At 47.7% G+C, this 24,895-nt stretch overlaps 2 protein-coding genes across 2 annotated transcripts in view; both read right to left on the reverse strand.

Annotated features, from left to right (window-relative positions):
- Positions 1 to 24,895, reverse strand: part of LOC142772230 (endothelin-converting enzyme 1-like) — a 70,660-nt gene that overhangs the window by 39,563 nt on the left and 6,202 nt on the right. The window contains exons 3-5 of the mRNA XM_075874426.1: positions 23,197 to 23,502; positions 19,519 to 19,781; positions 5,078 to 5,360 (exon numbers count right to left, since the gene is read on the reverse strand). Of these exons, the coding sequence (XP_075730541.1) occupies positions 5,078 to 5,360; positions 19,519 to 19,781; positions 23,197 to 23,502 (852 nt within the window). The remainder of the gene's footprint in view (positions 1 to 5,077; positions 5,361 to 19,518; positions 19,782 to 23,196; positions 23,503 to 24,895) is intronic.
- On the reverse strand, positions 1,919 to 3,927 carry LOC142771680 (uncharacterized). The gene is made up of 2 exons (XM_075873474.1): positions 3,833 to 3,927; positions 1,919 to 3,749 (listed from the first exon to the last, which is right to left on the reverse strand). The coding sequence occupies exon 2, from the start codon at positions 3,708 to 3,710 to the stop codon at positions 2,052 to 2,054; it is 1,659 nt and encodes a 552-aa protein (XP_075729589.1). The 5' UTR covers positions 3,711 to 3,749; positions 3,833 to 3,927; the 3' UTR covers positions 1,919 to 2,051.

A 24,895-nucleotide genomic window follows, 5' to 3' on the forward strand; every position in this document is an offset into this window, starting at 1 on the left:
TACCCGCACAAACCACCACCCTGTCAGCAGCAGTCTGCAGAGTTTCCTGAATGTGACCATCGGAGCCGCCTGTCATCCAGAGGGTAATATCATCTGCATAAAGTGAAAATTTGAGATCTGATATGGATCTCAGCGTTCGAGCCAGCGGCATCATCGCGATGTTAAAAAGGAAAGGTGATAACACTGATCCTTGAGGTGTGCCGAAACTCCCCAAGGAGTAAGAACAAGAGTGTTCAGACCCAATGTAAATAGTTGCCGTACGGTTCGAAAGGAACGCAGATATGTAATCATGAATCTTTTTACCAACGCCTATAGCGCTCAGTTCACTCAATATGGCAGTGTGGCTGACGTTGTTAAAAGCCCCATGGAGATCGAGACTGAGAATTGCTTGAGTATCGAGGCTAGAGTTAGGGATAATGATGTCATGCTTCAGTCGAAGCATGACATCTTGACTGGAAAGGGATTTACGGAAGCCTATCATTTCGTGAGGGTATAAGTTGTGTTCTTCTATAAATTTGCTAAGGCGGTTGAGGATTACATGTTCAAGTGTTTTTCCGATGCATGAAGTGAGGGAAATCGGACGTAGGTTGGCTGTGTTTATGGGCTTACCAGGTTTTGGTATGAAAATAACTCTGGCGTCCTTCCACGCAGCCGGCAAGGTAGAAGTGTCGAAGCAGTGGTTAAAAAATTTAGTGAGGGCTATAATTGAGTTTTCATCTAAGTTGCGGAGAAGTTTATTATTGACGAGGTCAGGGCCTGGTGCAGATGAGGTGCGAAGGTTCGCAAGCGCGTGTCTAACCTCAGCCTCCGTTATGGGGCTACTGAGATCATCATTTGGTTGTCCGATATAGTCAGGTGCATCGTATCGATACGCGCTGGGTAGGTGTTTGTCACGAAGATCATTAAAAAGAGTGTTTAAGTTACCTTTGTGCGAGTGAAGTAGTTTGTTAATGTGATGATTATTTGCGGTACGTGATATGGTAGGGTCTAATAAATGCCGCAGGAGCTGCCATGTCATCTTGCTGTCTAGGTGGCCATGCATGCTTTCGCATTTCTGGGTCCATTGTTGACAAGCAAGCTGTATGGCATAGTCCTGAATTTGCAAATCGAGTCTCGCAATTCTCAGTCTCAGTCGGCGATTGTGTCGCCTCTTCTTCCAGCGTTTGAGGAGAGATTGCTTAGCTTCCCACATGTGAAGAAGTCGGGTGTCAACTATTGTAAAAGGCGTATCAGGTGGTAACATGGTGGTATGCGTTTTTGTGTCAGTGTGCAATTGCTGTACCCATTCCGAGATATCATCTATCTCAGTAGGCGCCGAGCAGTGACGGGCCTCGCGAAACTTGTTCCAGTTAATAAGGCTCAGGCGCTTGGGAGCTAAAGGTTTGTGTCGGAAGTGTATGGTAGTTTGAATAATGTAGTGGTCACTACCGAAGTTAATGTTCAGGTTGGTCCATGTGACAAAGTGAACGCGATGGCTGAGTGTAAGATCGGGAGATGTATCTTTAGCTACACTATTACCTAATCTAGTGGGCATGTCTATATTGTTGTGGAGGGTGAGGCGGTGATCCTGTATGTGAACCCACAAAGCCCTACCCTTGGGTGTAGAAACAGAGTGGCCCCATACTTGATTTGGTGCATTAAAATCACCAAGTATTAGGAGAGGGTGATGTTTCGCGGCCGCAATGGCTCGGGCAAAGAGAGTATTGAAGCGATGGTGTTTCGCCTGTGGCCTACTATAGACGTTTAATACGTATAAAGGCGATTCTTGAGTTTTACAAGGAAGGACCTCCAAAAAGTTGTGCTCCACATCGACGCCGTCGAAATTAGAGTGAGTTACCGTCAAATGTTTTTGCGTTAATATTGCCGTATCGGGAGAATTTAGAGATTTAGTTTGGTGTACACTGTAACCAGGAAAAGTTATGTTTCCGTGGGTCTCTTGTAGGGCAATGACTGCAGGGGGTTTGGGGCAGGAGGCCAAATATTGTTGAAGAGTCGCTTTCTTTTTGCGGAACCCCCTGCAGTTCCATTGCCATACTACAAAGTTCGAGCGATTAGGGTTTGCAGCCATTGTCGGGAGGGGGTGTAGGAGAGAAGGCGGGTACGGCTATATTTGGATTATTGGCCGTGACGGCCGCAATCCATGCAGTGGTCTGCTGCATTTGAGTTTGTACAAAATCTAGAAACTTGTCAAGTTTGTCATTTATGGCAGCTTGGCCCGTCTCCTGAGCTGTGAATCTGCTCTCTATGTGAGAAATCTTACTTTCAATGACGGCGAATTTCTTCTGTGTTTTATTTTCGAGGGCGTTTATCCTATCGTTAAGAGTTAGAACTGTGTCGCTGAGAGATTCTTCTTCGCGTGGTGTGGCAGGGGTTTTGCGCTTATTTGAGGGTGGCAGCTGGGAGGTGTCTCGAGGCATTGTAGTGTCCATGTCAGTAGGAGGAAGAGGTATCGTGGGTTCAACAGCAGGGGGCGATTGAGCAGGAATGAAAGATCGTGGTTCGGAATGCTGCGAAAGATTGCTAAGGGGCATTCGGGATTGTAGCTCGAGCTTTAACTTTTGAATTTCTGCCTTGAGGCTAGCGTTTTCAGCTAGAACTTTTTCTAGGCTAATGTTTTGAGATAAGGAGCAGTTAGAGGAAGCTGCCTGTGCCCAGCTTACCTTTAATGGGTTTGGCAGATGACTGGTGGAATGGGGGTTCGTTGACTGGGTCGGGAAGTCAAGTTCTTTGGGAGTCGAGTTTGGGCCCCGCCTCTTGCTCTTGCTGCGACCCCGCTGTGGGCCACGCTCTTGCGAGCGATTAAGGCTCGGTGTCCGGGATGATGGAACTTCTGAGGGCTTAGGTGTCTGGTGTTTAGGTGTCTTAGTCTTGTAACGCTGTTTGCACAATGGGGAACCGGTGATGTGAGCTCCACCACACACGACACAGACGGGTTCACATTCATGGTCCATTGAGGAATCCTTCAGTCCGCACTTGTGACAGATTGCATCGGGAGTAGAGGGGCAGACATCCTGGCGATGTCCAATTTTTCGGCAACGGGTGCAGGCTTCCACCTTCAGTCGGAATGGGCGGCAGCGAAGCGTGCAGCCTTCGTAGTTGATGTAAAAAGGGACGTGCGTGCCACGGAAAACAACCAAGATGGTTTCGGTGGTGCTCAGTCGGCGAGCGGCCCCAATGGTCATGGCTGGATTACATCTTTGGAGGGTTGGAAGGATTTCCTCGTCAGCGTAATCCAGAGGGAGATGAAACCTTCCACGACAAGAATCTACAGGGTCGGCAACGTGGGTGACGACTTCGTAGGGGACTCCGTTGAACTTTAAGGTCCGGATGTTGTGATATAAATCTGCTCGGTCCATGCTTGACGTACTCACGAGCACTGTGTGACTGGTGGGATTGACCCTGATTTGATCAGGGCTGCTGATGGGAAGTCCAACTGCTTTGAGAACGAGTTGTCGTAAGACACAGGGGTGCAACTTGGTACAGTCGAGACCCCCGCGTATCCGAAGAATCACCTTGTAGTCCGCATCGGGCAGTGGTGGAGGTTTAGGCTCCCATGAAGATGGTTTCTTCAGATCCGCTGCGCAGGTGTCAGCCGATGAACCAGTGGGACGAAGGTCAGCATGTAGAGCACGCCATGAGCGAGCGGCGTCGCCTCCAGCAGCGACGCCCGCTGCGACGCTGGCCGCGTCGCGCTGGGCGCCTCCACTCATACTAGGCCGGCGGTTAGGCCTAGCGCGGAAGCGGTCGAGCTGAACAATAAACAGTCAGCACTGTTCTCAAGGAGCATTATCACATCCCAACAAGGTGTCGAATGGGTGCCAGGTCCACTTACAGTTGGTGTGATGTGTGATCCAGGGTCCAAGGACCTGAAGAGGTGGTCATAACACGGTAAGTAGCCGGAGCCAAACGTACACACGTCAGCGTTTGATCGGGATCAAGACGCGTCTCCTACTCTCAGCAATTTTTTTAAAACTCTTTGGTTCTGCCGAGCTCAGCGTTACTTGAAACCGAAACTGAGACTTACGTTGGGCGCCCAAACGTCTCTAAATAAATGACAGTCACCCATTCGCGTGAACTCAGAACACCAGACATGTGCGGTACTTATATACGCTTGCTCGCCTCGACAGTATATAAGCCGTGATAAGTGCATCATAAGCTAGCTATTGCAACAACAACAACAACAACAACAACAACAACAACAACAACAACAACAACAACAACAACAACAAACACAACAACAACAACAACAACAACAACGACAACAACAACAACAATCAGGATTACTGCCAGTTGAGCATGTTGGTATAAGTTCATGAACGTCATGATCTTTCATCATGAACAACAACAAATAAGGTGCAAAAGTTTGGTGTCAGTGCTACTTTAACACAAAAAAAAAACAGATGTCTCATCAAAGCGGAAATCGACCGGCTTCTCGCGGCAGAAGTCGCATGAACGCGCCTCCAGCGTTTATTGGAATTCTATATAAAGTTATTCAGAGTACGTGAACCGGAGCCCAATTTTCAGCCTACGTCGGCAAAGGAAGAAATATCCTTGTCTTCAACTGTTTTCACAACTTCATTTAATATCCCCCATATCTTTATGCCAAATATGTTACAACTGGAGTTGTGCAGTGATCACAGAGACAAATTTCCTGTCAGTATTCGGTGGTACCCATTGAGTGCGCTTCAACCCGCTCTTTATCTTTTGGTTAATATACTTTCGGTGATTAGGCTCCCAAGTTTGATGTTGCACTTTTATCGTAAACAAAAGGCCGGGAGGCGATAAGGAAAAAAAAAAATGGTTGTAGGTTCGAATGGAACGTTTAAGGCCACGCTTATAACTTCAACAAACTGAAAGATCCGGAAGTTCAGTGAAAGTCTTCCGTGTACACACAACCTTGTGTAAACGGACGAATGCATGATTTCTCAAGGTGCACTCTCTTTCACCACGGCTTTTTCTGCAGTGAAATTTTACTTAGTGACAAAACTGTGCGTCAAGTAGCGCTCGCGACGTACCAATATGAGGTAGATGCAATTTGGTGATGATATATTGCGGAGTTAAAGAACGAATACAGTACCTGATCCTCAGAAGAGAAGTAATAACTGGTGATCAACTTCCAGTCGCTGTAGTGCACCAGGGACTGCACGGCCGCCCAACCGAACACGTCCAGCATCCTGGGGAGACCGTACTTGGCGAGGGCCCAGAACACGGTCTTGAAGTATTTCGGGCGAACTATGGTCACCGACGCGACGTTGTCAAACGTCTCGTTGAAGTTGCGACGCAACGCCATGTCCCATGTCTTGTAGTCGGTAGCACTGGCCACCGTCGGCAAGTCACCGGGTTTCACCACGAGTATCTCGCTGCGCTTGCGAAAGTTTCTCTCTATAGTGAAACGTTTCATTTACCGCTTCGGGGTGTAGGCGGCATAGGAAGAAAAAAAGCTCGTGCGAGCTTGACTAAGTTTTCCGGCTGAATCGCAGTCAAGCAGCATGCAGTGACGGCTTACTAAAACTGATTTACAAGGTGATTAGATGTGAAGCAGCTCTTTGACTAGCTTTGACCGCATTATTCCCGCCGCAGTTGTTGGAACGATGCCAAGATAGAGCGGGGGGGAAAGGGGAATTAAAGAAAGATGAAAATATTCGCAGATCCCACACACTGTGAGAATCGATGATATGCGAAGCACGAATAAGGACGGTTGATATGGCAATTCAAAATAAGCACACCGTTACGAGGCGGACGTAAAATACGCCGTACATGACTTCCATGCAATGATCATCATGTTCGGACGTGTCAATTACTTTCTTCATCTATTCCCGTCACGTGATACCTCATTTAGTATCACATGACATAATATGTGGAGCTAGCGAAACGGCCTCGAGCACGCTATGAGCGTAGCATGTAGCCATGTTTTACATAATACGCATGCCATGACTATCATCTTTGAACGTGTCATTTAACTTGGTCGTCTATTCACGCTGTGGAAAACCGAGCCTCCCGTCGCGTAGAAAAAAATTACGGCATATTCACGGGGTCAATGATGATGAATGGGCGAAGCTCACGAGGGATTCATCGGTAAACTGTGAATCTTCCGTGTAATTCGCCCAGTCGATCATCATGTAAAGACGTGAGAAACGCTGTGTGTGTATATACACAAATCAACTTTTATTTGTTCTTAGACGTTGGATGGCTTGCGATGCCCCTTGTCTCGCGCGCTCGCACATCGGGATTCTGTCTGCGAGCGGGCGCTGCTGCCTCCTTGCGCTCTCTCCGCTGTGCAGCCTTATCCATCCGGCGACTCCGAGCGCGCGCCAACAGCGAACGGATTTTATTACAACGCTCCCCCTAGCGTACGTCGCCGCACTAAATCGAACGATTGCCTTCAACCAATGGCACGCGCCATACGTTTCATCATTCCTATTTTATAAGATCTCGCGTCTTTCATCAACTACAAGTACCGCTTTCTAGTTTATAACATCTTGCATCTTTTCATCATCAGCTACAAGTACCACCATCTAGTAAACACTACAAGAACTAAACGAGAGGTGGCTACATATAGGAGACGGTACCGCATTCTAGTGAACACTGCAAGAACTAAACTAGAGGTGGCTACATGGATGGATGGATGGATGGATGGATATGGCTGTACCCTTTAGATCGGGCGGTGGCTAGCGCCACCAAGCCGTAATACCTAATGAACCAAAAAATATATTTATTTTTTTTCCTTAAAAAGTGAGTTTGAGGATTCGTACTTTGCAGTGAAGAGTTTAATTTTCACTCGTGTCTTGACTTTAGCCACCAATCAGATAACCTCCTTCTGGTTAAGTCTACCCGCTTAAAGTTTATTTTGCCCTCCCGGTCCCTAAACCCCAGTGCTTTGAAAAACTCTGCGCCATCATCCTGAACTATAGGGTGAAGCCCTTTACAGAACATTATCAAGTGTTCGGCAGTTTCTTCTTCCTCTCCACACGCACTGCATAATGTGTCTACCCCTTCGTATTTGGCCCGATATGTCTTGGTTCGCAGTACTCCCGTCCTGGCCTCAAACAGTAGAGAACTACCCCGAGTATTATCATAGATCCTTTCCTTGGCTATTTCCTGCTTAAAAGTTCGATAGATCTCTAGTGCGGACTTCTTAATCATGCCCATTCTCCACATGTCAGTCTCCGTTTCCTTCACTTTCTTCTTAACCGATAGTTCTTTTTGGTTTGGCCACCTGCTGTTTTCTAAGTATTTACCAGTCAACTTCCTGGTTCGCTTCCTCCATTTTGTATCGACATTCTTCATGTACAAGTAGCTGAAAACCTTCCTAGCCCAACGCTTTTCCCCCATTTCTCTCAATCGTTTCTCAAATTTTATCTTGCTGCTAGCTTCCCTGCCCTCAAATGATGTCCATCCCATATCACCTTGTACTCCCTCATTTGGTGTATTCCCGTGAGCTCCTAAAGCAAGCCTACCTATTCCACGTTGCTTAATTTCTAATCTTGCTTGAACTTCTGATCTCATGCACAAGACCGCATTGCCGAACGTCAGCCCAGGAACCATGACCCCTTTCCATATTCCTCTCACAACATCATACCTATTGTAATTCCACAGTGCCCTATTTTTCATGACTGCTGCATTCCTGTTACCTTTAGTCGTCACGTATATTTCGTGGTCCCTCAGATACTCGGTCCCATTGCTTATCCATACGCCCAGATATTTGTATTTATCTGTTATCTCTAGCGTGACCTCCTGTATTCTAAGCTCACTACCTTCGTTGTCATTGAAAATCATGACTGCTGATTTTTCCTTACTGAATCTAAAATCTAACCTATCTCCCTCATTACCGCAGATGTCCATCAATCTCTGCAAATCTTCCTTGTTGTTGGCCATTAGCACTATATCATCTGCGTACATTAATGCTGGTAGTGCCTGATCAATAAGTTTTCCTTGTTTGAATAAAGAGAGGTTGAAGCCCAGTCCACTTCCCTCTAATTTTGCCTCTAATCCTTGTAGGTACATCATGAATAATAAGGGTGACAGGGGGCACCCCTGCCTAAGCCCCCGTTTTACCTCTGCAGGCTTGGATACCTGTTTTTCCCACTTTATAACTACCTTGTTACCTTTATAGATACCCTTTAAAAGATTAGTGACTACATGTTCCACGCCTAGTGTGTCCAGTATTCCCCACAATTACTCTTGAACCACGCTATCGTACGCTCCCTTGATATCCAAAAATGCTAGCCACAGGGGCCTGTGTTCCTTTTCTGCTATTTCGATGCACTGCGTCAGTGAGAACAGATTGTCTTCCAACCTCCTGTGTTTCCGAAACCCATTCTGCAGTTCCCCCAGCACCCCCTCATCCTCTATCCACGCCTGCAGTCTTTCCTTTATAATTTGCATCGCCAGCCTGTAGACCACTGATGTCACTGTTATAGGACGGTAGTTGTTTATGTCAGCTTTGTCCCCCTTTCCTTTATAGATCATGCTCATCCTGCTAAGTTTCCATCCATTGGGAACTTCACCATCGATTATTATTTACATACAGGGGACGGTACCGCCATCTAGTGAACGCTGCAAGAACTAAACTAAAGGTGGCTACATACAGGCTACAAGGGACGCACAGCCCACGCCCTAAGGAGCTTCGCCCCTAAAAAGGGGTTTATTTGCAATAAACTGCCGCCCGACTCCGTGGGTTGCTGCTGCAGCGCGTGAATCCGGAACCCAGTTCTTCGAATCCTTCATCTTCGATCTTTTTAAAGACGGGAGTCTTTCTTGGGGACCTTCGACGCGAAAACTTCTGTCTGTCTGTCCGTCTGTCCGTCCGTCCGTCGGTCCATCCGTCCGTCCGTCCGTCCATCCGTCCACCTGTCTGTCTGTCTGTCTGTCTGTCTGTCTGTCTGTCTGTCTGTCTGTCTGTCTGTCCACCCCTAACGCATCTGGTACTTGAAACGACCGACCTCAACCGCAGCGCCCACCAATGTTGCTAGAGATTCAGCGTTCATACTTGTGCAATTGTCAATTAAAAAGCAATTATTGTGCGTGTCTGGGGCACCATAACAACACTCATATATTATTCATGTGCATCTTTTACTAGACAAGGTATACATAAGTAATTTTAGGAACCGTAGCGTTTATCACGCTGCACTGACCATGCAACGTTTCCACGAAAAGGCGAGTGTTTACAACGCTTTGCTAAGACGAGACGGTGGCAGCACCTACCCGTCGCCTTGCGTTCTGCCCCTTATCACCTCCGAGACTGGCGCGCATCTTTCTCCGTGGGCTGCACGCCTTCGTTTTCGAAGATAACTGCCAGATGGCGCTCATGGCTCACGTGTGATGTGACTTGACGCGTTCGTTCGCCTCCGCTGCACACTCGAGGCACTAACGCAGCGCCATCAGAATACCATTCATCTATTTTCTAGGCAGAACATCAAATGAATGTTCTGTTCACTCTCTCCACGCGCAAGACTATCGTCTTTCGAAAACATTTGCAGATTACATGCAGATACGGGGCCAATATTTTCCAACAAACTGCTCCGCGCACAGGATTTCGTAAAAAGTTAAATACCAGTGGGTACACATGCTCAAAGGTCCGGTCGTTTCACGGTAGCTCTATGCCCGATAATCTGTGGAGCTCCGCTATTCAAAGAATCTGTAGTTTCCGGCGCTTCACCGGTGTAAACAAGGCGCTAACCTTTGGCTTAGCGTTATTCTCTCTTCCGAAAGGCATCCGGTAAATCAGTGTTCCCAGGAACGCATCTTGCGGCGGCTTTCATTTCTTCGGCATTGAAGGGTTCCCTTCGAAGCACTTTTCTGTTTGCGCTTGGAGGCATGTGCAGTAGACAAATTGTGACACGGTCGGTAGAGTCGTGCGGCCATTAAAGGTCTTCACGAGCAAGCTATTTGTGTCCTGCCCACCAGACAGGAAAAGATTCACGACCCCATGCTCCTTTTGTGAAATAGTCACGTAGGTTCTACTTGCCGGGGCTCATCTTCACTGTGGAAAAATCCGAAACACCGAGAGTGTCATTCAGGCCTGAAGTCGCTTCTGTCGTGAATGTTTGCTGCCGTTTATTTGTCATGAATTGCTTAAAGGATTTCGCAGAACTTCTCCGACTCAACGACAAACGTCGGTGCCAGGATGCCATATCATTGTCAAGGCTTTCGGTTCTTCTTTCTGTTTTTCAAGATGAAACTTCGAAGGCTGCATAGACTGCATGCCGATAAGTGTGAATTATTCGTAGCCAGCTTCATCTTCATGAAAGCACAAGGTGTCTCGTTGCCTTCTGACCGCAGCCTGGAAGCGTCTTCGACTGAAATTACTTCTGGGTTTTCGTTGTGGGTCCTTTTACGTCCATTGCCTTTCATTCTGATGATTTGTAAGTTACCGTAGTTGTCTGTTGTAAATTTAAAGTCTGTCACTGCCTTCATAACAATTGCCTCACTGCAATACATGATAGTAGAGGAGGAGGCTACAGGCCCGGCACGTTAAAGAACCCCAGGTGGTCGAAATTTCCGGAGCCCTCCACTACGGCGTCTCTCATAATCATACGGTGGTTTCGGGACGTTAAACCCTACATCTATCTATCTATCTATCTATCTATCTATCTATCTATCTATCTATCTATCTATCTATCTATCTATCTATCTATCTATCTATCTATCTATCTATCTATCTATCTATCTATCTATCTATCTATCTATCTATCTATCTATCTATCTATCTATCTATCTATCTATCTATCTATCTATCTATCTATCTATCTATCTATCTATCTATCTATCTATCTATCTATCTATCTATCTATCTGATTGATTTGTGGGGTTTAACGTCCCAAAACCACCATTTGATTATGAGAGACGCCGTAGTGGAGGGCTCCGGAAATTTTGATCACCTGGGGTTCTTTAACGTGCACTCAAATCTGAGTACACGGGCATCTATCTATCTATCTATCTATCTATCTATCTATCTATCTATCTATCTATCTATCTATCTATCTATCTACCGAGGCTACTGGCCTATGTAGAGTCCAGCCTAAACTAGTGTCGATGGCCTTGAGTCCATTTTCCGAATTTCTCGTATTGTCTGTGACAAGGCCCCAATAATAATCACTAGTGATCAAGACATCGATCGCGTTTAGGCTTCCGGCTTGATCAACACCAGAGAAGTAATATCTTTGAGGTTCAAGCTTGTCGATAAGGGCCTGATGCGGTCGTCAGACATACTCGTGACATATGCGGAGGGCTTCGATCAATAGAGGCATTTTACTACGCTGAGAAGTTAAAGTGACGAGCACACGCTTAAAAGTCTTCTCATCATGTTGTTCTCTGAAATATCCCACCGTTAGGATATCGTGATCCAGTACGTGACAATTTAAATTTTGAGCCAAGTGCTCAGTGATGAAACTGCACTGGCTGCCTCCATCGAATAAAACTCGAACTAGGCATTTGTTTTCTTGTCCGGTGGCCCAAGCTGTAGCTGTCTGAAGAAACACACACCGGTTAGAGCTGCCAGTTCCAATCATTTCCAGCTGCATCGGCGCTGTTGATGTTTGTAGACTGTTAATCGAATTCAGCAACCGAGGATCACACATTGTTTCGTAATGGCGTTGACTGCACTTTGCACATGTCCCGTTCCTTCTGCAATTTTTCGCTAAACGATGTTGAAATGTACATCGGAAACATCGACCCGCACTGAGTAGTCGTTTTTTTTTCCTCGAAAGGAATCAGACACTCGCACTGCTCTTTGTTGTGGCTGTTTGCCTCACAAAAAAAAAATCAGGCGTTCTTGCTTGGAACTAGTTTCGCTGATGTGATTATTGACTCGATTGTGAACCGCTAACGTCGCGAAGAAGCTGTCGTGCTAGTGCGTAACCTTGTATCTTGGCACTTCGACATGTGCTCTTTTGCAGACACGTGCAGGACAACAGTTCGTTCGCGAGACTCTACTTCTCTCTTAATGAAGAACAGCAAACATACAATGCTTGCCCTCAATTCTTGGTTTGGCCATCCTGGGCGCTCTGTGCGTTGGCGTGCGATGGCCTTGTTGAAGTCGAGGACGATATCGTGAGGAAGCGACTTCAGTAGGAAAGGGTAGAACATCGCGGAGTAACTGTCTTCCGATACTCTGAGAGTCTTGAGGCCACGACTCTGGGTTCGGACTGTGCCATAAAGGCATCGAAGTTCTCGAAGATCGTTGGAGGACTGCACAGGTCGCATGTCGATGAGTCGCTGCGTGTGAGCCTGAATGATGACATCAGTCTTGGCAAAGCGTTGTTTTAAAATGTCCAGGGCTTCACAATAGCAGCTTGCCGTTGCTGGAAGTCCCGCGATAGCCGATGCCGCGTCACCGGTCAGAACCGAACGTAGACAGGCGAACCGGTTTACGTCGGTGAGCGCACGGTTGTTGTGGGTCGGTTGTTTGAACTGCTCCGAAAGAGGCGTCCACAATGACAGTTCACCATATAACTTCATGAGTTTGATTTTTGGAAGTTGATTGGTGGGCTGGGGCGTGCGTGACACGGGTTCAGCTGGTGCAGCCAGTGGTATTGCATGGTTCCGGGAATTTTGAAGTTCGCGTAGCCTATACTTCAGATTCGCTGACATGGTTGTGGCTCAATCGTTGTATGCCACAACCCGGTCAAACTCTCTCTGCTTCCGTGGGTGATATCAGAGGAACGATGTCAAAGTTTGTGGCCCTCAAGTCGGTATGCAGCTGGTTGATGCGCTCCTTGAGGATGGAAAGCTCTTGAGTTAGCGTTACTTCTGCCTCGTGTATAACGCATGTTAATTGGACTCTATCGGATTTACGCTTCAGTTTGAGAGCTCCCATGTTTCATCAACGCTGTGAGCTGTAAGCCGATCGGTCGAATACCATAAGCGGGAAGTATATTACCTCGAGTTCATCGACGTGGTTCCCTCTCCCGATGGTTTTCGCACCACTCGTAGAAAATCGAACCTCCCGTTGCGTAGAAAAAAAAGGTTTATTTGCAATGAACTGCAGCCCGACTCCGTGGGTTGCTGCTGCAGCGCGTGAACCTGAATCGGAATTGAACTTTTTGTGAAATTCTGCGCGCGGGGCAGTTTGTTGGAAAAAAGATCGAAGATAAAGGAGACGAAGAGCTGGCTCCAGATTCACGCGCTGCAGCAGCAACCTACGGAACTGGGCTGTGGTTTATTGCAAATAAACCTTTTTTTTCTACGTAACGGGAGGGTCGATTTTCTACACACGCCATTTGATACCAATTTGGGTATATGTGGAGCTATCCACACGGCCGCGAGCACGCTATGAGCGTAGCACGTCCTCATGTTTTACATGATACGCTAATCCAGATTATCATGTTTCAACGTGTCATTGATTGATTGATATATGGGGTTTAACGTCCCAAAACCACCATATGATTATGAAAGGCGCCGTAATGGAGGGCTCTGAAAACTTCGACCTTCTGGGATGTTTTGATGTGTCATTTTCCTTTGTCGTCCATTCACGTCACGTAATACCAAATTTCGCTTATGTGGGGCTAGCAAAACGTTGAAAGCATCTAAGGAGCGTCGAAGAGAGCGCCTTATGGCCTCAAAGTTCCACCTAGGCCCCTTATTCCACAATGCCACGCCATCTGCACACAACGAGCACTGCGTGGGGTAGCGCTTGTCGACGGGCATTGAGGCCGGTAGCCCCGCTAGCACCAGGTTGAACAAAAAGGGGTTCAGGACAGAACCTTGTGGAACGACAGCTGTCACTGGTCGTGCATTGCCGAGCGCTCGTCGAACCCTAACCCGGAGGGCTCGTCCTGCCAGAAAGGCACTGATGAAGATGCGAAGGCAGCCCACGATGCCGGGTGTGTCCAAAGAACGCTCTATGGTTATATGAGGCAGGCTGTAAAAAGCGCTCTGGACATCCAGCAGCACGAGGAGGGCCACTTCGCCGTTGCTTGTTTTCTCCTCTAATGTAAAGACGACGCCCGCAACGAGTCTTCTGTGCATCGGTGGCGCCATAAGCCTGTCCGCTGTTCTGGTAGCAAATCTTTTGCCCCCGGAATGCAATTTAGGCGTACCAGTGCTATGGCTTCCATGAGCTTGCACGCAGCAGAGGTAAGAGAGACGGGATGTGGGACGCGATGGCGGCACAAGGGCGGCCGGATTTTCGGATCGGCACCACAACAGCGGTCAGCCTGGCCTCAGTTTGGGCGCCACTCTGCCGGATTTAATTGAAAGTCCTCCACAGGTGTCTCGTGACGCTACATCTAGGTTCAGCAGCATCTAATATGTGATGCCATCAGCACCAGGGAAACTATGGCACTTGGTTCACGCTAGAGCAACGTTCAGTTTGTGTTACAAAATGGGCTCCTACAGAGCTGCAATCTGGCTGGTCATCCAGACAAGGTGGTGACCTTGCGGCGCCTCGAGAGCAGGCATGGCGTAGAGTGCTGCAGAATATGGTGGCAGCAGTTCTGTGAAGCGATCGGCCAGCCGCTCTGCCAGTTCTTGTTCATTAATGCTCAAGTGGATGGCCACCGCAATGACGGGTTGTCACACGCTTGGTATACAGTGCCGGGGAATCGTTGAAGGCGCCATGCTTTTGCGCCACCTCTTGCCTAGCTGAGAGAGCGGCAGATGCCCTGCCAGCTTTGCCGCCAGCGACAATTGGCATGTCGCCAACGTACCGCATCCACACTGTTGAAGAGTGTGCGGTGTGCTGGGCTTTAAGGTACTTCCCCTCAGCCCTTCACCGCGCAGCCCGTAATGCCAAGTAGGTCAAGTCGCAGCTGCGCGTTGACGTCATTCTCTCCCTCACCAGCAGCAGCTGCCGGCTCCTCCTCACTTCTCTTGCACTTGTCACACTTTTCTCTCACTTCACTCTCTCCACCGCTCGCAACGCTCGACCGCACATCGAGTTTCGTTCATCTACGATTAAACTTACGCGAAACACGACCCGCCACTCGTGTCTGCGTTTAAAAAAAAACGTTTACTCGAGTAAAAGCTTCACTGAGTTTCGCTTCAATCCGTTCTTCCAGCACCCGCGTCAGCGCCCGCTTCAGCCGGATCTACGTCCTATACACTACTGCTGCTACGCATACAATCGCAGTTCCCTTCGGAGAGATGGTCTAAAATTTTATTATCTGGAATGGCCGAATTCATTTATTTCAGCTTGTTTTTCGGCGTTGTTCATGAAAATCACACCACTTTCTGTAATAGACTTATATAGGAAAAAGTATGGAGGTAAGGCTCCTGCCGGCGTAAACATTTGTTTGCGTCCACTTTACTTTCTTCACATCTTTTTTGAGAATTAAAATACACTTAAAGGAGTACAATTCCCTTCCTTCGCTTGATTGTCAGCTCATTTTCAATAGGCTAATTAAGAGTGACACGTAATTCAGGCAGTAGCACTAGGAACATCATGGATGGCGAAAGCAAAAAACGGGACACCGTAGTTACGTACTACAGGCGCTCTCAGAATAGACACATTTTGTTGGGCGTACGGGAAGGTTGCGTACGTTGTGAAAATGAGGTTGCGCACGCTGCAAGTGAAGCGTGTAACGACACATTTAGTTTAACGTACCTTGATGCATTTCACTCAACTAGATAAGTCGTATTCGAGATGCAAGGGTTTGGAATGCTTATCAGTGCCACCGACGCTAGAAGTATGCTAAGTTCCAGTGACAACGTGGCCTCTGTGATCTGCGCGAAAAACATTCATAACCTCATCAGCCCACTGAAGGCGTGAAATCTCGCACAATGATCGAAGCGTGTTACTGCATTGCACCATGAATGAAAGTACGTACAAAGCTGTAGTTTTATTTACGGATTATTTACGGGCAGAAAAAGACACGTTCCCACACACAGCCTATCGAAGGCGAGTCTTGAGGATTTTTGTGAGCCCCTAGGCAATTTTTTTTGAACCATCAGGATGCCGAAACGCACCGGTTGAATTTACCTTGTCGAACATGAAAACATCGCCTTTCATTGTGAAGCACACATGCCTTGAATCAGGCCCGCTGTTGCTGTCTGCGTCGAACGCCACCGCTGCCATCATATACTCTCGTTCTGGTTTCTTCGAGGTCTTGCGAGAACGTTAACGTAGTAAGCGTTGCGTTACGGGCACAGCATCTTATTTTGGGTGTACGCGCGCATTTCTAGAACCTATACGATATGTACTGCACATGCGCAGTTCTCTCCCGTGGCAGTGCTGCGTACCTGGGCTCGTTTCGTACGCCCAACTATAAGTGTATAAACGGGAGTTTTGAGAATAGCGCACTGCAAGCCCTTGCGGTGTGGTCGCTGCTACTGCGCATGCGTCGTAAGAATCGTTCCATGCGCTAGCAGCACAGCCGCAACGCACGTGTCAGCACAACTGCCGCATCCAAGCAGAGGGTGAAAGAGCCTCGCCAATTGGCTTATTTGTCCCCCGCTTGCGTGCGGTAGGTATCCTGGCACGTGCGTGGCGGGTGTGCAAGTAGCGCGTGGAACGGCCCCAACGCGAGTCAGCGTTCGCGGACCGCACGCAGGAAATCCTAAATTGCGTGCGGTGATGGCAGCATGCATGTGGCCCGCAAGCGCTGGTTTAGAGGCTACAGTGTCGCTGCGATCGTGCGTTCCCGTCCGCAGCAGGGCAAACGCTATTCTAAAGCTCTTATCGCGTCCGCTTCGCCCGCAACGCCCGCAGCGCTTGCAAATGGTATTAGAGAGTTTTAGTACTGCGGAATGGTGCTACGTACGCATCACGCAAGCGCCCTGCGTTACGTGGCGTCGTTTGCCACTAATCGGCTTTTAGTACGCCGCAGTACCCGCGTACGTAACGAGCGTGAAGCGTGTTGCGTCATCTGGTAGATCAAAATAGAAGCACGTGTTGTTGACAGCCAATGTGAGCCAATCCAATTGTTATAGCCAGATTATGGCCATTATTCTAAGCCACAGAGCCGGTCGGTGCTTGCCTTCGATGCCACCATTCCGCAAAACGAACTCTCGCACTGTCACGAACTTGTTCGAGAGCAGCGCGATCACGTCATACGTACGCACGCACGCACGCATCTCATACGTGCGTACGTAGCGGCTGCGTACGTAATGCGATACGTGCGCGTTGCGGTCTGCGCATGCGCATTACGCAGAACGTGGCGTCCTTACGTACGCAACGCCGCCACGTACGCAGCGTACGCAGTACTAAAACTCTCAATTATAAAACTCCCCATTATTTCGGAACGCCGGACACGCAGCCGCACGTCTGCGGAGCGTGCCCACAGAAAAGTAGAACGATAGTTTGCGCGTGAGTGGTCTCCCCAGAAAGAAAGCTTTTCTCCTATAGTACACGCACATTTGCGTTGCCCTAGGTGCCCCTTATCGCTTTGAGAAGAAAGGCTGGGCGGTTGGTCTCTGTGACAAGCTGTGAGTGGACATGCATCGCAAGAAATCTTAAGCCTTCGCGCGCGCGTGCGCGTCAGCGTGCTTCGGTGTTTGTTTCCTGAGTGACGTTGGGTCGTATTTACCATTTCACCGGAATCGGGAGGTGACTGTAACTACCGCTTGCAAAGGGGTCCAATTTCGTCTGATGCAACGATGACCATATCGACGAAACGGATGCGTTTCTATTCTTTCCTTTGTATAGAAAAATAAAGTGGGCGTTGTTCCAGTTTTAAATATATATCTGCGATGACGATATGTATTTTCCATTCAGCTTAGACATACTATCTTTAACTAGTAGCGTTACCATCTATAATCGCAAGAACACGCTGCTAGGAATCGACAAATCTTGATATTTTTGAAATACGGTGAGGGGCATACTGTAGTATATACGAGTGCCTATTCTTCCAGCCCTCGTTCGCACATCGCTAAGTAGCACCCAGCGCTATCCATTTAGAGCAGGACAACGCCAATAAGAATGCACTCTGTTTAAGAAGTCCCCTTGGGCACTGTAGAGGCTACAGGGCGCCTCAGCCAATAGGAAGGACGATTAGACCCTCCACATGTATTCATGCGCGCCATGTCGTCTGCTAGCCGTCTTCACGGCGTCTGCTCGCCGAATTGTTTAAACACACTTCCTGCAGACAAGACTCGTTTATTAAAATAAAGATACAGTAAAACTGCGAAACAAGCAGTCACACTAGGAACTTGAAGCGTGTCATTGTTGCTCTGCTGAAGATCAGTAGACGCTCATGCCGGCGGATATTGGCAACTTCACTTTGTGGCGCTCTCTCTCCAACACTTTTCCTGGCTCTCGTATGACTGCTTCTCTGTCGACGCTTCGTTCGCGTCTCTCGCTACAAGGATTACTTTCTCTTTTTTGTTTTGATTGAGGGAGGATCTGACGTGAACGAAACGCTGTGCCATGTTGCATGTGCGTTGGAGATCCAGCGTTCTCGGTCTGATGAAAACATTTTATTTGAAAGTTCAAAAAAACGGGGAGGGTCCCTATTCCAAGACTTCTATGGAGTCGGTGACGCAGCCCGAGCACTGTCTCGGCGAGGTAGTTATAGCAGTTTAGGCTAAGCAAGCAACCTATCCCACTAATGGCAAAACGTACCTGATGTTTTATCCTCAGACCAAGATGAAACAAATCGATGGTGAATTTCACTATTCATGTGTTGCTGTCAGCGCAGTGGGCGTGTAGCAAGAGCAAGTTCGGATCGAATCGTGCGGTCGTTTCTGCGTGGGTGCTGACATGCATGTTGATTTGTAAACACAGTTACCGGTGGTAAGTGACAAAAATGATTTCATGCGTACGATTTAAATACGAAAAACTCGACGTATAACTTATTGATGTGGCGTAACACACACCAAACGAACGCCAATTTAAGTCAACGCAGTCAATTGTAAGGCACTCGTTATATATGGGACTACGTTTCGCTGCACAAGTGTGTGGCTTTCTTACACCCCATAGCTTTGGTAGTTGCTGAACCGAAGTGGTGAAACAGAGTATACAGAGAGATGAACTTGCTCGCTAGGTAGACCGCGCATGCGCAGATCTTGTTTGTACGCCAATGCGCTCCACGAGCGAGCGGCTGTGTTTTCGGCGTTCCGAATCATCCTGAACGCTCCCGCTAATCGTGTACTAAAAATCATAGAGTTTCCTAATATACACCAGAGGGAACTCTGGCGCTAGTGTCTATGAAAGCTGCAACGCACTGCGCTTCAGCAAGCACGGAAATGACACACATATGTCTAATCTTCGTACTTCTGGCCTGCTTCTGGCTCCGTGTGTGTTCGTGTGGCTTAGAGCTGTTTTTTTTTCACGAAACGAAAAATCAGCAAATGTTTAGCGGTTGCACTTCAGCACCTTATTCTTTTAGACTTATCTTAACAAATTAGGTCACGAAGTTCAAAAGGGTTGAATATTTCTTTCGAAACAAAACCGAAACACAACAATAAACGAAGCCGTGAGTACGATTTCCCGCCCGCAAGTACAAAGACTAGGCAAATGTGTGTACTACCCATCATTCCTATGGTCGCTGAACGATCGCAGCGCCAGAGTCCTGTCTAGGTTATTTTAGGAAACTCTATGCTGAAAACTATCCCGTACTGTGTTTGTGACTCGAAGCGCACCTGTCATCCGCTGCTGCCGCTGCACTGGTGACGTTGGCGAAGTTGGGGCCGATTTCCATCAGGTCGTCGAAGAGCGTTTGAAAGCGGTCCTTGTCGTTGGCCACCGCAGGCGTGGCCGCGAAGGTGGCGTACGTCAGCTTGAAGTGGCCGAGGATGCGCTTCGTCGCACTGTGCTTCTCCAGCATTTTGAGCACGTGCATGTAGCTTTCGTCCAGGCCTAAGCCGACCACTGGGCGCTCCTTCCCGTCCACGCTGGCATTCAGCTGGACGTGCAATCGACGACGATAAGAGTTTTGTGAATTCAACAGCGAGCCCGTTCAAGTGTAGAATATGACAAAAACATATATACATCTATTTGTATACAGCGTCAATGTCTACAACTGTCAATGCGGAAGGAGGATTCGGGAGAAGTCAGTTTCGTCGCGAGGGCGAAGCAATCAATGCGACAGCGAAAAACTGGGACGTCCGCAAAGGAAGCCAGTAGTGCCATCTTTTGGGAAACACGACGAAAGCCGTGAAAGGAATGACCGTCGTGCAGATTGTGGCGTCAACCCCCAAGTCCGCAATGAAATCGCGACATGTAGAAAGGTATGCGCCATTTGCCGAGTCGCCTAATGCCTTCTTAGCGCGAAAGGACGCCACAAGACAGACGGCAGCAGAAAACAATATATCCCGTATTCTGCCTTGTGGCGCCATTTTGCACTGGAAAAGCACCATGAATTCGCACCAACAAACCCACTGATGCATTCTGTTGTGTATCTGTCAAAAGGTGAGTGCGCAAGCATGGACGACCACGACCTGTAGGTCAACGACCTGTAGGACGACCACGACCTGTTGGTCAAAGCTCCGCCGAAGGGCGGCCGTAGCAACGCCTTTTAAAAGCTCGCCCATTGGCTCTTTGCGCGGCTTGGCGGGTAATAGTGAAGAAAACTCTCTTACGCTGAAGCGCCTAAACATTCAGCGTAAATGAAATGTCGCACAGAAATAGCTCGACGTTTTAGTACGCTGGAGGACGTTAGCGTGCCTGGCGATGGGCAAGAAGACGTCGAGCCGCAAAAGAGCGCTGCCTTTGCTGTAAAACGCTATAAGAATGAAAGACAAGCTTCAGTGAATGTTTCAATCGCTGATATTGAGCCTAAGGCCAATTGAGCGCTTGCAAACATTAAAAAGTTGGCTGACACAAAGAGCCATTCAAAAAGTCTAAAAAACAAAAAATATCGTCCTAGACGCACCTAAATGCAATATTATTCCAAGATTAAATAACATAAGTATGGGGAATGACCCCTTTAGGTTGTTGAAAGCTTTAATATACTGGGTGTTTTCTTTTTCAAACAATTCAACTTGGAACGACCACATAAAATACCTGCAAGTTGGTTCTGCGTTTGGCGTGTGATAACTAGACTAGGGAACTTTCCTTCCTGAAAAGAACAAAACTTTACTTCCCATAACTATGGTATACTTTCTCTATATCAGTATCGCCATCTTGTATAGGACCCCAAAGGTATTACCAACATGGCCCAAATACATCGATCACAAAAAGTAGCTATAAGAAATATTGCAAATTTACCCTATATTGAGCAAATGAAAGAGAGAGTACTTTCCGAGCGTGTAAGGTGTATGAAAAATTAGATAACAACTTTCTTAAAAAATCATCGGTTAGGCACAATAGAGCTGACCTCGCAAACCTGCATCCAAATAAACGCATACAACCTACGAGAAACAAATAATTATGGCATGTACCTACCCCACGACATAAATATTACAAAGTGTCGTTATCTTATAACCTTCCGAATTCAATAAATAGGTTAGATCAAGAATAATTTGACCCGTTTTCTTACTCAAGCAATGAACTCAGTTTTTTTTGTTATCGAAAATGGCTTTCTGAAATGTACGGACATTACACACACGTGTACGTTGTTGTGAGGTGTATATTTGGAAAGTAATGCAGTGTTATGTTCTGTAAAGCTAATGTCCAATTAAGAAGTGGGTTATACTTTTTCCCTTTGTTTTGTTATTTTTACAGTCACCTTTGAGTTAGAACAGATTGTGTAATCTTTTTTATCTGTACTTCAACGTACCCTTTACTGTATTTCTGAAAAGCAGTATTGGACCACGCGCAATGGGCAATGTATACACCACGTATGCGGCCTCATGCTGCGCCATGCCAATAACCAAGACATTAGAGACCTGTGTCAATCAGTAATCGCGGCTCTAAGTCCCCCTCCTCCTCTCTCACAAAAAAGAAAATTAAATTTGATTGATTATTTGTTCAGTTGCTATTCCAGTGGTGTGTCATCCCGCTTTCTGTCTTCACCCAATTAGTTGGCTAGATCCCATCGCAAATCGCTACTACATAGCAGCCCCGCAGAAGGAGTGCAGTGAAGGTTCAACTGTTACGCCACGAAGGGTTTACTGTGTGGGCGCCGAACAGGCTATAAGTGAGACGAAAGCCTTGCATGTCTCTTGAAGGGTGAAATAATTCAAATTCGTGAAACACCTCTTGAATGAAGGCCTAAAGATTGTCTCACGAAACGCGAAAATTGGATCATGAACAGGACGCGTGCGTCGACGGCGTCTCGGGCCGCCAACTCGAAGGAAGCGAAAAAATCATGTGTGACGACATCACTACACACATGACATTACATATCGCCAAAGGTTTTGACTCCTTTATAATGTCCTATTTAGTAGAATGATGACGTCATCGCGCAGTACCGTCACTCTGTCAAAGACGGGCCGATCACTGAGGCAATGAAAAACCATGTCAGCTGCAGAGAGCACGCAAAGTCTTCAATCTAGGAGGCAGCGTAAAACCGTGCTAGCTTAAGCTTTTCGATAAAGTCGTCGTCGGAGGATTGAGAAATTGACTAAGAAAAAGATAACCTCATACTTATGGAGTGAATGATTACGAGTATAGGGCGAAGCGTCTATTCGTTCGTCCGTCCGTGTGCCTATTCGTCCGTGCATCTAGACGGACGGATGGTTGGGCAAAGGCATGGACGGACGGACATAAGCACGGACGGACTGATGGATGCATGGACAGACGGACGAATGGACGGATTATGAATGGACAGACTCACCAACGGCTGGACGGGCAGAAACGCGGAAAGACGGATGGGCGCATGGACCAGCAGCCGGGCGGACAGAAGCACAAACGTGTGGACAGATGGGCGAACGGGTAGACGTATGGACGGTTGGACACACGGATGGACGGAAGCTTCACCCCACTGATCATTCACTCCGTGGATATGCTGCTAAAACCACTAACGCCGTCTTGTCATATTCTTCTCTTGGTCCAAGAGCGTCTCTTGGACATCGCGATAAAGATAGCCTGAGTTGGCGATATTCGTTCGTGGCAGAGCGTCTGTCCAAATGCAGAGCAGTGACGTGGTTGACGCCAGGCGCGGAGTCGAGGAGCGGGCATGAGTGTGTAGAGGTACTCGCTCCAACTCCTCGGGCCACACGTCCCATCCTAAAGGAACACTCCCCATCAGAGCGGCGGCCATCGTGCAAGAGCAGCGCATGTGAAACGAACTCGCATTCGCGCGTCTTGCTGCCACTGATCGCCGCAAGCCCCGATGCTCAGTCACTAGCATGTGAAACAGGCGTTAGGCGCAAGAGTGTGTTTTGGCGGCGCTTTGTTTCGATGCGGGTACGTTTAGAAGAAACACAATCCCATACCTCGACTTGGAAGACGACACTGGTGAAGAGCTTTGCCGACATGTAGAAGACTTGGTGGACGAGATCGAGGGACGGATCCGGGTGGTCGGGCCAATGGATGCCACCTTCGCGGAGCGCCTTCCTCACCTCATCGACGCCGCTGGTGTTCTGAACTGACTCGCAAGCCTGAAGATAGGCGGCTGCCTTCTCCAGCGGTGTCTGGTCATTTTCAGGCACCTTCTTCATACGCAGCCCGTCTCTTTCGCGGTGAAAAGTGGCGATGCGGATCTCCTCGACGGTGCTGGAGGCACCTTTTAGGTGCATGATCTGGAACGGCAGGTACATGGTAAATGTGAAGAAGAGCAAGACGGATACAAGGCTTGACACTTGACCCACACGACTGGTGGTTTACAACAAAGTTTTATTAAATGCGAAGCATCTATCTATCTATCTATCTATCTATCTATCTATCTATCTATCTATCTATCTATCCACCTACGTCTGGGTGCTCTCATGATAACCCCTCTAACTTTCGAAAAAGAAAAATTAGCAGGCTGATGTGAGGGTAAGATGATTTGACGAATACGACTCGCTGGCCATGACATCAATAATGTCACAATCTCGTCGCTTACGTCGTCAAACACTTCCCGCCAGACAGGGACACATACCCGTGGGCAAATATGTGTAACTGGTATGTGGGTATGTGCCACAGGGGGCTGACAGTTTATATTTGTACACCTAGGAATGGCTAGAGCAAACGTGGGCAATTTATGTGTGAGCGTTAAGAAAAAGCTAACATCATCAGCTTTGACCCGACTAATGCAAAGAATCAATGCCATGGTATAAGCAGGAATCGAAATCGAGCATTCTGCGAGGCAATCAAGTACTCTACCACAGAGCGACGCCAGGTCTCGTAACTATACTCTGAAAGTAGACTCTAAAGTGTTCGTGAAACGTCAAATGTGGTTGCAGATCTGGCTATCCATCTTTATAAACATTTCATGTGTACTCCTACGATACAGCCCTCATTCGGATTAAGATAAGCAGTAGTTAAGCATCGCTTAACTAAAGTTGAATGCACTGAAACTGATTGAGCGTTTAAATCAACCCAGGACCGGCCCGAACAGACAATGGTAATTTTATTTCGAGAGCGTTAAGGAAAATCTGAACATCTCCACGAAGTGAATGATGACGAGTGGGCGAAGCTTTAGGTCCTAAGGTCCATAATTCCTACATTGAAGTCACCGACTAGTATATAAAGGACGGACAAATGGACGAACGCACGGACAGTAGGACGCATGGATGGACAGAAGGACGGATGGTGCGGGTGGTCATGTTTTGTGCTGTCGTATAGTCGATTACACACAGAGTCGGTTTTTTACACATGTTTTCACTTTTTGTTGGGCAGGTTTTCCGATTCAGTTTGTGCTTTGTGTGGCGTGATGGAGGCCAACTTGGTCGGCCCCAAAAAACTTCGGCCCTAAAGGCTGGCATCGGCAGTGTTGACCCAACGAACGCCACATATCAGTTTACCGCTTCTTATTATCATTGCTGGTGACTTTAACGTGGATGTTTCAAAACACAACCAGACCTGGTTCACACAGTTCATGAAAGGTGTTTTCTATGTAGACAGATCCTTCCAAAGTCGGGAGCCCACGATGTGGAATGAATGTTTCATTGACCATTCCTTCATAACAGACGTCACGAATTTCAAGCCACT

This window comes from Rhipicephalus microplus, chromosome 9 (genome assembly GCF_043290135.1).
Source record: "Rhipicephalus microplus isolate Deutch F79 chromosome 9, USDA_Rmic, whole genome shotgun sequence".
Classification (NCBI taxonomy): domain Eukaryota; kingdom Metazoa; phylum Arthropoda; class Arachnida; order Ixodida; family Ixodidae; genus Rhipicephalus; species Rhipicephalus microplus.

Excerpts from the sequence above, each read along its gene's own strand:
- LOC142771680 (XM_075873474.1), bottom strand. The coding sequence starts at position 3,710 with ATGAGTGGAGGCGCCCAGCGCGACGCGGCCAGCGTCGCAGCGGGCGTC.